We start from the raw sequence: 12340 nt of genomic DNA, 5'->3' as shown, positions 1-12340 counted from the left end.
GGGAGAGAGCAAGCAAGCAATGACCAATATTGATTGAATGTGATAAAATACTGAAAACCAGTTAAAAATACTAAAGACTGTTATGACAGGCTGAAGAGGGCAGTTGAGGGGTGCACAGGTCTGAATGTGCAACATGCACTTTATGCACATGAAAGAACCCAGGGCAACAAAAGGGTTATCCCTGGCAAAATCCTATAGAAAAATCCACGAATCCAGAAAAAAGGGTGGGGCTAGACAGTGGTGACATGCTGTCCCTAGGGAGAGCAGCCCACATTTCACATAGAGAAATCTGTTGTGACCAGAAATTGTAATTAGTCCATTTCAATCCAATCCAATGCACTGCAATGCAATCTGATTCAGTTGAATCACAATCCAATTACAATCCAGTCTAATCCACTCCAATGCAATCCACTGCAGTCGGTGCTCATGTTGGATGTGTGTGTGTGTATGTGTGTGCAGATCGTTTCAACACACCGGAGTCATCCAACAGTCAAATGAACTTGTCATCGGAAACCACACTTCTTACATCACAGGTAGTGCAACACTCAACATTTCTTCTATTCTCTTCTTCTCCTCTCTTTCTGTTCCCACCCCTGTCTTGTCTCTCACTTTTCTTTCCTCCGGTTATCTTTCTTTGCCTCTATCTTGTCTGTCATTCTCATTTCTTCTGGTTATCTTTCTTTCTCTCTTTGTCTTGTCTTTCTCTTTTCTTCTGTTTATCTAACGTTCTCTCTTTTTTTTCTTCTTCTTTTTTTTTTTTTCATTTCAGTTTAACATTCATGATCTTTGACAGACACAAAGCATCATATTTTCTTGTGTTCATTAATGTGCAGACATGCTCATTAACTTAATTTCACGCAGAGAAATCTGTTATGACAAAAAAAGTATTGAAATACAATACAGTACAATGCAGTGTGGTACAATACAGTCAATACAGTCAGCAGCTTGACACAGGGTGGTGTGTAAACCATACCATACCTGTTCACGCTGATTTATGAATGGTTGATCGCTGTCTCTAGTATATGCATAGATAAGCATGGTCACATAAAGAGCAGTGCATCAGTTAACAAGACAAAGGTGGTTGAATTTCTTCACTTTCTTTTGGGGGGGATGGGGGGGGGGGGGATTGTATGGAGTTTCCTCCAATGGCTTTGTTTTGTCTTTTATCCTTTTTCTTGCTGTTTGTCTTTCACAATTTCTTTCCTTTGCTCTGTCCTGTCTGTCTGTCCCGTCTGTCTGTCTGTCTGTTCCATCTGTCTGTCTGTCCCATCCATCTGTCTGTCTGTTCCATCTGTCTGTCTGTCTCTCTGTTCCATCTGTCTGTCTGTCTGTTCCATCTGTCTGTCTGTCTGTCTGTCTGTCTGTTCCATCTGTCTGTCTGTCTGTTCCATCTGTCTGTCTGTTCCATCTGTCTGTCTGTCTGTTCCATCTGTCTGTCTGTTCCATCTGTCTGTCCGTCCAGTCTGTTCCGTCCATCTGTCTCTCCAGTCTGTTCCGTCTGTCTGTCTGTCTCTCTGTTCCATCTGTCTGTCTCTCTGTTCCATCTGTCTGTCGAGTCTGTTCCATCCGTCTGTCTGTTCCATCTGTCTGTCTGTCTCTCTGTTCCATCTGTCTGTCTGTTCCATCTGTCTGTCGAGTCTGTTCCGTCTGTCTGTTCCATCTGTCTGTGTCTGTTCCGTCTGTCTGTTTCTTCTGTCTATCTGTTCTGTCTGTCCTGTCTGTTCTGTCCGCCTGTCCCTTCTATATGCCCTGTCTGTCTGTCCCTATAATATGCCATCTGTCCATCCCAGTCCTTTATTCCTTTTCTTTTTCTTCTTTCTTTGAATTCACAGTTGTGGTTGGTACATGTGAAAACCTATCTGTCATGCTTTGTACAAGGGACAGAAAGGTGCAATTGTTGTCCAACAATATAGTTATCAGCCAGCATGGATTTGACTTCATTTAACACAGGTATCTCCATGTACAAGAAACATTCAAGTGAAATGACACTTAGTATCAACAATGATGCATGTGACAAACAAGAAACAGTATTCATATCCCTGTATATAATTGAGTAGAATGATTGTATATTTTGTGGCATTGTGCATAAAGATAAGAACAGAACTGTATAACTGCAATGTTACCTTCACTAAATCTGAAAAAAAAATCATCAGTGTGCTTGAACATCAAAATTACCTTGAATGTCTAATTGTCGCAATTGTCTACCCCTTATTTCTTACGCATCTCTTGGCCTGTAGATAGTGACTAGATGTGTGTACACCTCATCACCTCTTCCAGCCAGCTGACCTGTGTGCTGTGTTGTCTGCAGGCTCCAGGTGATGGCTTTTCCTCGCAGGGCGTGGCCAGTCAGCCCAACTTCCTCCACTCAGGCGACGACATTGTTGACGACTTCAACTGGGACAAGTTGCTGTGATGGCGACAGGGTGGAGGAGAGGGGGAAGTCTTTACTGCAGGCAGCAAATGCTCCGTGTGTGGGGGGTCTCTACACCGGGGCTGGACAATGTGGATACAGAGGAATGGTGTGATGTGTGTACGTGATGGTGGAGATCCACACGCTCAGCTTTGGACGCGGGTGTTGATTGATGGCGGTGTTGATTGACGGCGGTGTCAGACATTCCTGTGTTGGTATTGTGGAAATCCAGCACTGATGTACAGATACGCTTGGTGCAGTTGTTGTTTTTTGTTTAAGGATGTCCCACACTTGTTTTAGACACAGAGGGTCGGAACATTTCACTGCAAGTAGAAAATGCATAATTTATTTTATGAGTGACAGCTGATGTCTTGAAGATCTGAATGAGTGTGTCATAGTGTCTTTGTGAGTGAGTGGATGTGTGTTGAGCTAAGACCTGGCGTCTAAGGCAATGAACAATTAGTGTACTTGTTGTTTTTAACATGGTTACACATGTGGTATCAAACTTCAACATGATATTTTTGTGGTGTTACCGTAATTGATGTTTTAGGACTTATGAGCGTGAAATCATGTCAAACATTTCAAGCTAAATCTGGGAGAAGAGTGCTTGAGAAATAGATGTTAGCTGATTTTTCTTGCAGAAATCACTCGACTTAGAGCACATAATATTGTTGAAACCTTGCCAGTAAAAACACCATCCCTGTATTGTACCATCAGTCATAAGATCACATGTTTAACCAGCCGAAAGCATCATACTTTCATTTCATCACTTTTTCAACATATTGCCCTTGCCAAGCAAATTTATTTAATGAGAAAGATATTATGAAAGTGAATGGTTAGCATTATCAAGTGCTAGAAACATGTGTTTGTTTGGAAATGCTGTGTGTGTCTGCGTGTGTTGTGGACCTTTGGGACGGACACTGGTGAGGAAAGGTGTGAAGGTTCAGTGGTATTGTATTCATTTTGTTCAAGTGGCACAAGAATGTTGAAAGGGGTAATATCAAAGCTGGCTGCTTGGGTTGAGAGAGATGGGTATTGTGCAAGTGAGCACTCTGGTATCATGTATACATGCATGTATATTGAGCATCACAGATATAAATACATATAGATGTAGATGCGTGCACACACACACACACACACACACATCTTTTGAATTTGACTCCCACTGACTGACCAACTCCAATGATGAAAATGCAACCCTGGCATGCCAGACAGCAGGTGTGATCAATTATAAATGACCCAGATAAATTTTAGTTCCTGTAATAAGTTTAATGTCAATTTTATATTTCAGTAAGCTCGACTTTTTGTACGTTGATATGGTCAGTGCATATCAAGACAAAGAATGCATGTTTAGATGTTTAGAGTGCTTCTTCTGAACATACAGATCTATCCTGTTTGGCAATGAGCAAAATGACAATCAGATCAAATTCTGCTTACTGTGGATTGCTGAAGTTGGAAAATGTATCATGTCTTTGTGATACAGTTTCCCTTTTGGAGCATGTCATGTCTGTTTTCAGCACGTTGGGTTCAAGTGTAGGTCAGTCCTTTCTTTTGTTGAAATTTTAGAGCAGATGTAGTGTAGCATGTATGGATCACTTCGCACTCTATGACGCCTGAAACAGACTGTTGGTCTGCTGCGTGTTGTTTCTTTTTTGGTTTTGTTTTTTTCAGTGGCACTTTGAATTTACAGGTCAATTATGAAGTTTCATGATGACGACAGCAGTTGAAATATTTCAGGCTTGGAGAAGTAAAGCCAAACACTGATCCAAATAACTGCTCACAGGTTTTTCATCTCTCTCCAGTTCCCTCTCTTGGTCTTGCTCTGGACATAGATTTCTTTCAAGGAAACTTAGCGGCAGTGGAGATTTTCTCACTTAAATCTGGCAGTTTTTGCGTCCCTTACTGTAGCCTCTTGTCTGCTGTAGGATTTTTTTTTTTCATTTTGCATGCTTCATTTGTCAGCTTACTTCTCATTTCGTGTTTTTCAGGTTGATTTATATTTCATGATGGTTAGCATAATTAAGATGTCATTATGGTTGGCTTCACTTTAAAGGGCCTAGGGTTTCAGCCATTTACAATTCAAATGAGAAAAATGTTCTTATACTTTCCCCACCCCCTGCCCACCAAAAGAAAGGAGAAGTGTTCCAGTAAGCCACAGTCATGAGAGCTTGAAAGAGCAGAGGGAGTCAGTAGCACCTTGTAATGAAAATTTCATAGTTGTTGGGGGTACAGTGCATGTGCACTGGTGAAATGACTAGCAGAGTTCATGGTCATCAGGGTACAGTGCACATGTACTGGCGAACACATGAAACTCCTTGGAACAGTCTTGTCAAAAGGGCTTGTTGAAATATATTCTGATACACTTTCATGCAGTTGGGGAGACATGTTGTTGTTGTTTTAACTCACTCCATGCCGAGAGTTTTTGCCCTTGCCAATCCCTGAAAACCCAGGGTTTGTATAGGATGGGGAAAAAATTGTAAAAAAAAAACAAATAAACACCCAGACAATTGATATTTAGTATATGTATGCAAGGAATGTTGTTCCATATGTGTGCAAAAAATCAAATTATTTACTCACCATCTTGATGTTGATCACGGTATCCATATTTTGTGTATTTTTTAGCATTTTTGCACCCATCAGAAAGGTACACCAACATGTTCCACATCACATTCTAACACTATTTGAGGAACTGAAGACCTAGTGCATGCAATGAAGTATGAACAGGTGGTGAAGAAAGTTGAAATTCACACATACAAAAAAAAAATTGTCTCTACATAATGAAAATCAAAGAACAAAGAAAAAAACTCAACTGGCTGGGTGTTGACTGGCCAGTCAGCTGACAAACCTGGTATGCCAGTGAAGGAATGTGCAAGAGGGAAAAAGGAAAATCACTGGTGAAAACACTTGCAAAATCGTCCGTTTCCTCAGTGGTTTTGTCGTCTGTGTCTGTCTCATCTGCTGGCACATGTTCCTCACTTTCCTCTCCATTGTAAACACTCTCTTCAGCGGCCGAATCTATTTCTAGTTCATCAGGATCTGGTTCAAATTCACTGTCCGAAGAATCAACATTATCTCCTTCGACATCAGAGCCTTCAGTTTGGATCATTTCCAAAGCATCTTCGACGCTGAGTAACATTTCACCTCTCCGACCGTGTCGAACACTTCGCCGTGATGCCATCTTGTCAAACAACTTACAAAGCTGACAGGGGGCACGCTTTGTTATCAACTGCGGTTGAGCTTATCGCGACACACACGCAGCGTGTGTGAATGAAAAGCTGACCAGAGGTGACGTAAGATATCACATCTGCTTTTGATTTTCGCATCCGCCGCGTCACTCCGACAGCACGACTTTTTAAAATCCAAGTCCGCATATGCGGACATTGGCATCCAACGCTTTCTCCGACGATGTCCGCATATGCGGACAATGGCAGCGAGTGAGTTAAACAAAGAAGAAAGAAAAGAGATTGTAATGTACATCCACTCAATCATCCATTGAAACAGTGAAAATTAGTGCTGTAAAGATTTCATATGTTGCACTGCATTTTTATGAAAGCAGGTAACAATGAGACCAAAGGTATTGCACAAAATATGAAAGGAAGTAATTACCTAAGACATTGTACTATGATGGAAAGGGAGTGAATAACAAGACTTTGCACATCATATGAAAGGAGGTTCTGATGAGATCTTGCGAATCACATGAAAGGAAGTAATGATGAAGCGTAAGATATTGCACCATGTTTGAAAGGAAGTAAGTGACGAGACATTGCACATCATCTGAAAGGAGGTAAGTGACGAGACATTGCACATCATCTGAAAGGAGGTAAGTGATGAGACATTGCACATCATCTGAAAGGAGGTAAGTGACGAGACATTGCACATCATCTGAAAGGAAGTAAGTGACGAGACATTGCACATCATGTGAAAGGAGGTAAGTGACGAGACATTGCACATCATCTGAAAGGAAGTAAGTGACGAGACATTGCACATCATCTGAAAGGAAGTAAGTGACGAGACATTGCACATCATCTGAAAGGAAGTAAGTGATGAGACATTGCACATCATCTGAAAGGAGGTAAGTGATGAGACATTGCACATCATCTGAAAGGAGGTAATGATGAGACATTGCACATCATCTGAAAGGAAGTAAGTGACGAGACATTGCACATCATCTGAAAGGAAGTAAGTGACGAGACATTGCACATCATCTGAAAGGAGGTAAGTGATGAGACATTGCACATCATCTGAAAGGAAGTAAGTGATGAGACATTGCACATCATCTGAAAGGAGGTAAGTGATGAGACATTGCACATCATCTGAAAGGAGGTAATGATGAGACATTGCACATCATCTGAAAGGAAGTAAGTGATGAGACATTGCACATCATCTGAAAGGAAGTAAGTGACGAGACATTGCACATCATCTGAAAGGAAGTAAGTGACGAGACATTGCACATCATCTGAAAGGAAGTAAGTGACGAGACATTGCACATCATCTGAAAGGAAGTAAGTGATGAGACATTGCACATCATCTGAAAGGAGGTAATGATGAGACATTGCACATCATCTGAAAGGAGGTAATGATGAGACATTGCACATCATCTGAAAGGAAGTAAGTGACGAGACATTGCACATCATCTGAAAGGAGGTAAGTGATGAGACATTGCACATCATCTGAAAGGAGGTAAGTGACGAGACATTGCACATCATTTGAAAGGAAGTGACGAGACATTGCACATCATCTGAAAGGAAGTAATGAGGAGGCCTTTGATACTGCACTGCACATGGGTTTAAATTATACATGGACTGAACACCGTATGGTTGAACTGGTCTTTTTAACAAATCTTAATTGACCTTTTAACGTTACTTTGGCTTCTGTTTGAACTGTCATAAGCACTGACAGGTGTTCATCCCAGAAGTTCCCCGTAGCGGCAAGTTGGCTGGTCTGTAATCAATGTGATTTGATTTCATTTGCACTGCAAAAGAAGGAAAGGTAATGACGAGGCCTCAGCAGGATACAGAAACCATGTTTTCTTTGAATGAGGAGTTAGGACTGAACGCCTAAAGGGGATGTTCAAACAAGATGGTGAACATTATTAATCATGTACATCTATGGCTGATGTAAAAAACTGACAAGGTTATGCGTTTGTTGTAGTTTGTTGTAGATTTGTACTGTTTAGCCAGTGTTATGTTTCTGGCTGAATGAGTTGTTAGTAACATATACAGTTTAGCAAGTGTGTCAGTTCTTTTAGTTGTAATAGCTGTTCCAGCAGTTGTTACCATTTTTAGTATTGTAATGCTGTTAGTAATGATAGGAACTGTTTTCTTAACAGCTCCTGTAATTGTTTCCGAGTGGATAGGAACTGCACTGTGTATGATGATTTCCCCCAAAAAATTTACAAAATGGAATCATAGCAGCTGTTAATTTTGACTTATTTGTAGACACTGTTGATAGCTTTGGGTATACAGTAGACACAGTTCTGCTTATTAGTTGTGCTCAGTAGATTGTGGAAAGATTCGATAGTATTCCTGATCATGTGAACTGTGTATGTGAGAGAAAAAAACACACCAGTCCCCCGTTTGTTGAGGTCGTGCATTCAGTGCATCAGTCCGCTGCGGCAGGCTGTTTTCTGCTTGTTTGATTGAAGCGCCAGTTTCCCGTGTTTGAATACTGTGCAATTAGGTGTTATTATCTCCTTGATGTGTATCACAGAAACTGTGAATTTGCTTTTGATGATTTTGTTTGTTGTCTGGCAACAATGTGCAACAGGATTGAAAGAGGCTGATAAGGTTTGTGAGATGAATGGAGAGTTTTTCTCTTGTTCTGAACAGAAGTGATACCTATCTATCTATCTTAGTATCTATATAATATGTATATATAATAACTCTTGGGAACTGTATAGATATTATTCTGTTGTCAGTGCACCGTAGATTTCACCCAGATGGTTATTGGTTGGTTTCTGCTCAGTGAATTTGAAGATTCATCCAGTAAATCTTTTTCTTTATTATTATTATTATTGTTGTGATGATGATGATTATTATTATTGATTCTTTTCATGTTTGGGTTTATTTTCTTTAACCCTTTCGGTATTGCAATGATCACAGTTTGTTCAGCCTTCCAAACATGGGAACTTTTTGCAGAAATTTTTTTGATGAATCAAAAACTGAAAAAAATGACAGTTTGCATTGATCATTGACATAACTGATTGCCTCACCTGTTTATCTTTTCAATGGTTATTTTAGATGTTATTGCCAGGATTGTAAGCACTGTATACATCTCAGAACAGTAGGGTAAATACTTGCTTAGCTGTGAAACAGGACTTTATAATTATGATCATAAAAAAAGACAAAAAAGGAAGGAAAAAAAAAAAATCTCAAACCGTTCTAACTTTGTCAGAAGTCCATCCAGAATTGTGTCCCTTCCCTTATTCACACTTTCTTGCAAGGTAGGATAACCAGTTTGATGGCTGGGATTCATATCTTGTCCAAACATTGCTTGGACATTGGGTGGTATGAGTTAAAGAAACAAACAGCTCAGTTTCATACAGATAAAATCCCAGGCAGATGTAAGGGTGTGTTCATCAGAGGACTACATCAGGGGCACATGTGGTCATGGTTTGTGCCTTCACTCCTGCAGTGCTAACATCTTAAAGGCCAGGTATTCGCTGTGATTTATTGTTCTTTGTGCATGTGATAATGCGGACAGTACTACACGTTACGCGCCCCCACAAACAGTGGAAGAAAAACAACAATGTTGTCAGGAACATTGTTTTGGGATGGTTTTTTTTTTGTTTGTGTGTGTGTATTTTTGGCAGGAGTCTTATTTTTAAAAAAAGAAAAAAGTTTTTAGCATGTTGTTTAAAGCAGATTTGGCTAAACATTGTGATAGCAAGCTGTTTTCCCCCCTTGCATTGAAGAATATATTTACTCTTGAAACATCATCAGTAACAGTTCAGCTGAACATATTTCACACTTACCAAACATAGAATAACCCACAGCAACAAAAGGGTTCCTTATATAAAAATTCTGAAGAAAAATCTACTTTGATAGGAAAATAAAGACGCTTGCAGGCAGGAAAAAAAAAGTGGGGTGGTGATGAGGCTTTTACTATAATGATGAGCACACAGAAATCTGGTGTGACAGAAAGAGCAATACAGTACACTACACTACACTACACTACAACACAACACAGTACAGTTCAATACAGTACAGTACAGTACAACTTGGACTGAACAGCTTGTAAGGTAGTTCAGGGAATGGCGCTTCACCGTTGTCAAAGCAGAGGGTAAATCAGTACTGGTTGTGTTTTTTACATGTTTATTTGTGGTCTGTGACAAACAGGGAAGGAAGTACAACAGTGTATTTGTCAATGTTTTATCAACAGACTTCTGTTCTACCAATCTGTCAGGCCATACAGATGTCCGTCCATCAGTTTATCGTTCATGTTGCTGGTTATTTGCTTCATGAAGGTGGAGGAGAACAACAAGTTTAGACTCTGAAACTGCTGACTGGGTGTATGGTGACTGGTTCTTGATCAGGTTTCTTTTCTTCCAAAATATGGTGTTCCTTTTGCTGTTTGAACTCTTGATTAGTTAACAGAATAAGAGGAAAGATTTATTCATGTGGTTATAGAATTTTGTTGGATATTTGTTTTCATAAAGATGAAACAATTTTTGTCTGTTCATGTGCAATTCTGCATGTTGTAAAGCACAGCTGTAATATTTTTTATTTGTTTCTAATATTTTAATTTATTCATGTGTTGTCTAATTGTACCTGAAAAATGTGTGAACATTTTGCAGTTGAAAGATCAGTGTAGAATGTTGTTTGATATAATTATGATCCTCAGAAAGCACGAATTTTAAAGGTTACTGATGATTATCCTCAGAAAGGCCCGGCTTCTGAAATGTTTAAATTGGAACTTGATTGTGGTCTTTTTAAGGCACATGCTTCTGTCTAAATTTTTTGGCATAACTTGTATATTTCCATGAGACCTTTTTGAAAATGTTTGATCTATATTGTCAGTGTCATGAAACATGGGAAGACTGTGCGACTGGAGTGGGTGTGAAGCAGAATGTGTTGATCTGACTGTGTTCATGTACATGTGTGAAACTTGTTTACCTGCTAAATAAGAATTATCAGAGACTTCAACATTTTTGAGGAACGCTATTTATCCTTGGACTTTATTCACTGAGCGATGTGTATTATCTGAATGGTTTGGAGAAAAGGTATGGGTGTATGCAAGCTATGCATTGTATTGTGTATTAAGGCAGTTTATGCCATTTTGTCATTATTATTTATTTTCTCCATGTGTGTGGCTTGAATCTGTGTGTGTGTGTGTGTGTGTGTGTGTGTGTGTGTGTGAGATAAAAAGGAAAGAGAGTGTGCATTCACTGTTTGTGTATGTATGTGTCTGCTTGATATTTTTCTATAAAAAAAATCAGATCTCTTTGCAACTGTTCAGTGTTCTGTGTCATGCCTTTGTTTCTCACATCTGTGTACACATGCTTAAACACGCTTGTGTGCATGCATACCTGTGTGCACACATGCACACACAACACACATACAAACAAACACTCACACACAAACACATGCATGCATGCATGCATGTCACGAGCAAATGCTTGCACCATGTACAAAGGCCATTATACATGATGACAAGAAGTATCGAAGAACGTTTTATGTTTTGTTGAAATGATAAAAAAAAAAAAAAAATAAAAAAAAAATTGTGGAATGGATTGAATATTTTGATACACATATCCTATGTTTTCCTTCAAACTTCATCACTTTTTGATTATATTTACTCCTTTTAGAAAAAAAAAAAGAAGAAAAAAATTAAACCACATAATATATTTGTTGCTTTTTCTTTAGTGCCATGTTTGAAGGAAAAAAAAGTGTGAGAGATGATGTTGATGCACTTCTATTCTTTTATTTTCTTGTGCTGTATAATTATCACAGTTGAACTTAATTTTGCCAGGATTTTTTTTAATGAATTCACCAAAGGCAAGTTCACTCTGAGCTTGATCGTGAATCACTGGTCATGAACTCTGAGTGAACTTTGCCCTTGAAAATGACCCTGTGACAACATTCCCCTTTTGATGACATTTCTATTTGTTATCATTACTATTTTGCATGTATTTACACTATGACATCAGTGTTGACATGGCATGATATGAATTATGCTTGTTATCGCCATGACATTTGGAGAAAACTTCACAGCAATCAACATATGTTAAAATATAAACAGATAATTTTTGCACTGAAACATGTAAACATGTAGATAAACAGACATGGACATACATATATTGATATATACATATACAAACACATAGTCTGCAGACATATTGTGTACACATATTACTCACACACTGTACCTATACATCAGTATGATACACATTATGCTCACACTGAAAGGAGTGATGGTAAAAAACAGTATTATAGGAAAGGAAGTGTGTGAAAAAAACCAAACACTCAAACCCTGCCTTTCGTAATCTGTTGCTGGACTTTCCACCCTTCATCTTACATCTAACCCACCACCCCACTCCCAGCCCCCCCAACACCCTCTCCACCCCTACATGCCCCTCACACCCAACACCCTCTCCACCCCTACATGCCCCTCACACCCAACACCCTCTCCACCCCTACATGCCCCTCACACCCAACACCCTCTCCACCCCTACATGCCCCTCACACCCAACACCCTCTCCACCCCTACATGCCCCTCACACCCAACACCCTCTCCACCCCTACATGCCCCTCACCCCCAACACCCTCTCCACCCCTACATGCCCCTCACCCCCAACACCCTCTCCACCCCTACATGCCCCTCACCCCCAACACCCTCTCCACCCCTACATGCCCCTCACACCCAACACCCTCTCCACCCCTACATGCCCCTCACACCCAACACCCTCTCCACCCCTACATGCCCCTCACC

The 12340-nt window shown here is 39.9% G+C and overlaps 1 protein-coding gene across 2 annotated transcripts in view; it reads left to right on the top strand.

Annotated features, from left to right (window-relative positions):
* Positions 1 to 12049, top strand: part of LOC143287562 (forkhead box protein J3-like) — a 41937-nt gene extending 29888 nt beyond the window's left edge. For both annotated transcript variants that reach the window (XM_076595654.1, XM_076595653.1), the window contains 2 exons: positions 460 to 533; positions 2309 to 12049. In XM_076595654.1, coding sequence (XP_076451769.1) covers positions 460 to 533; positions 2309 to 2413 — 179 coding nt within the window. In that variant the 3' untranslated portion in view covers positions 2414 to 12049. The remainder of the gene's footprint in view (positions 1 to 459; positions 534 to 2308) is intronic.
* Positions 12050 to 12340: the final 291 nt, after the last annotated feature.

Source organism: Babylonia areolata, chromosome 11 (genome assembly GCF_041734735.1).
Source record: "Babylonia areolata isolate BAREFJ2019XMU chromosome 11, ASM4173473v1, whole genome shotgun sequence".
NCBI lineage: Eukaryota > Metazoa > Mollusca > Gastropoda > Neogastropoda > Buccinidae > Babylonia > Babylonia areolata.
This window is presented reverse-complemented; position numbering and strand designations above follow the sequence as displayed.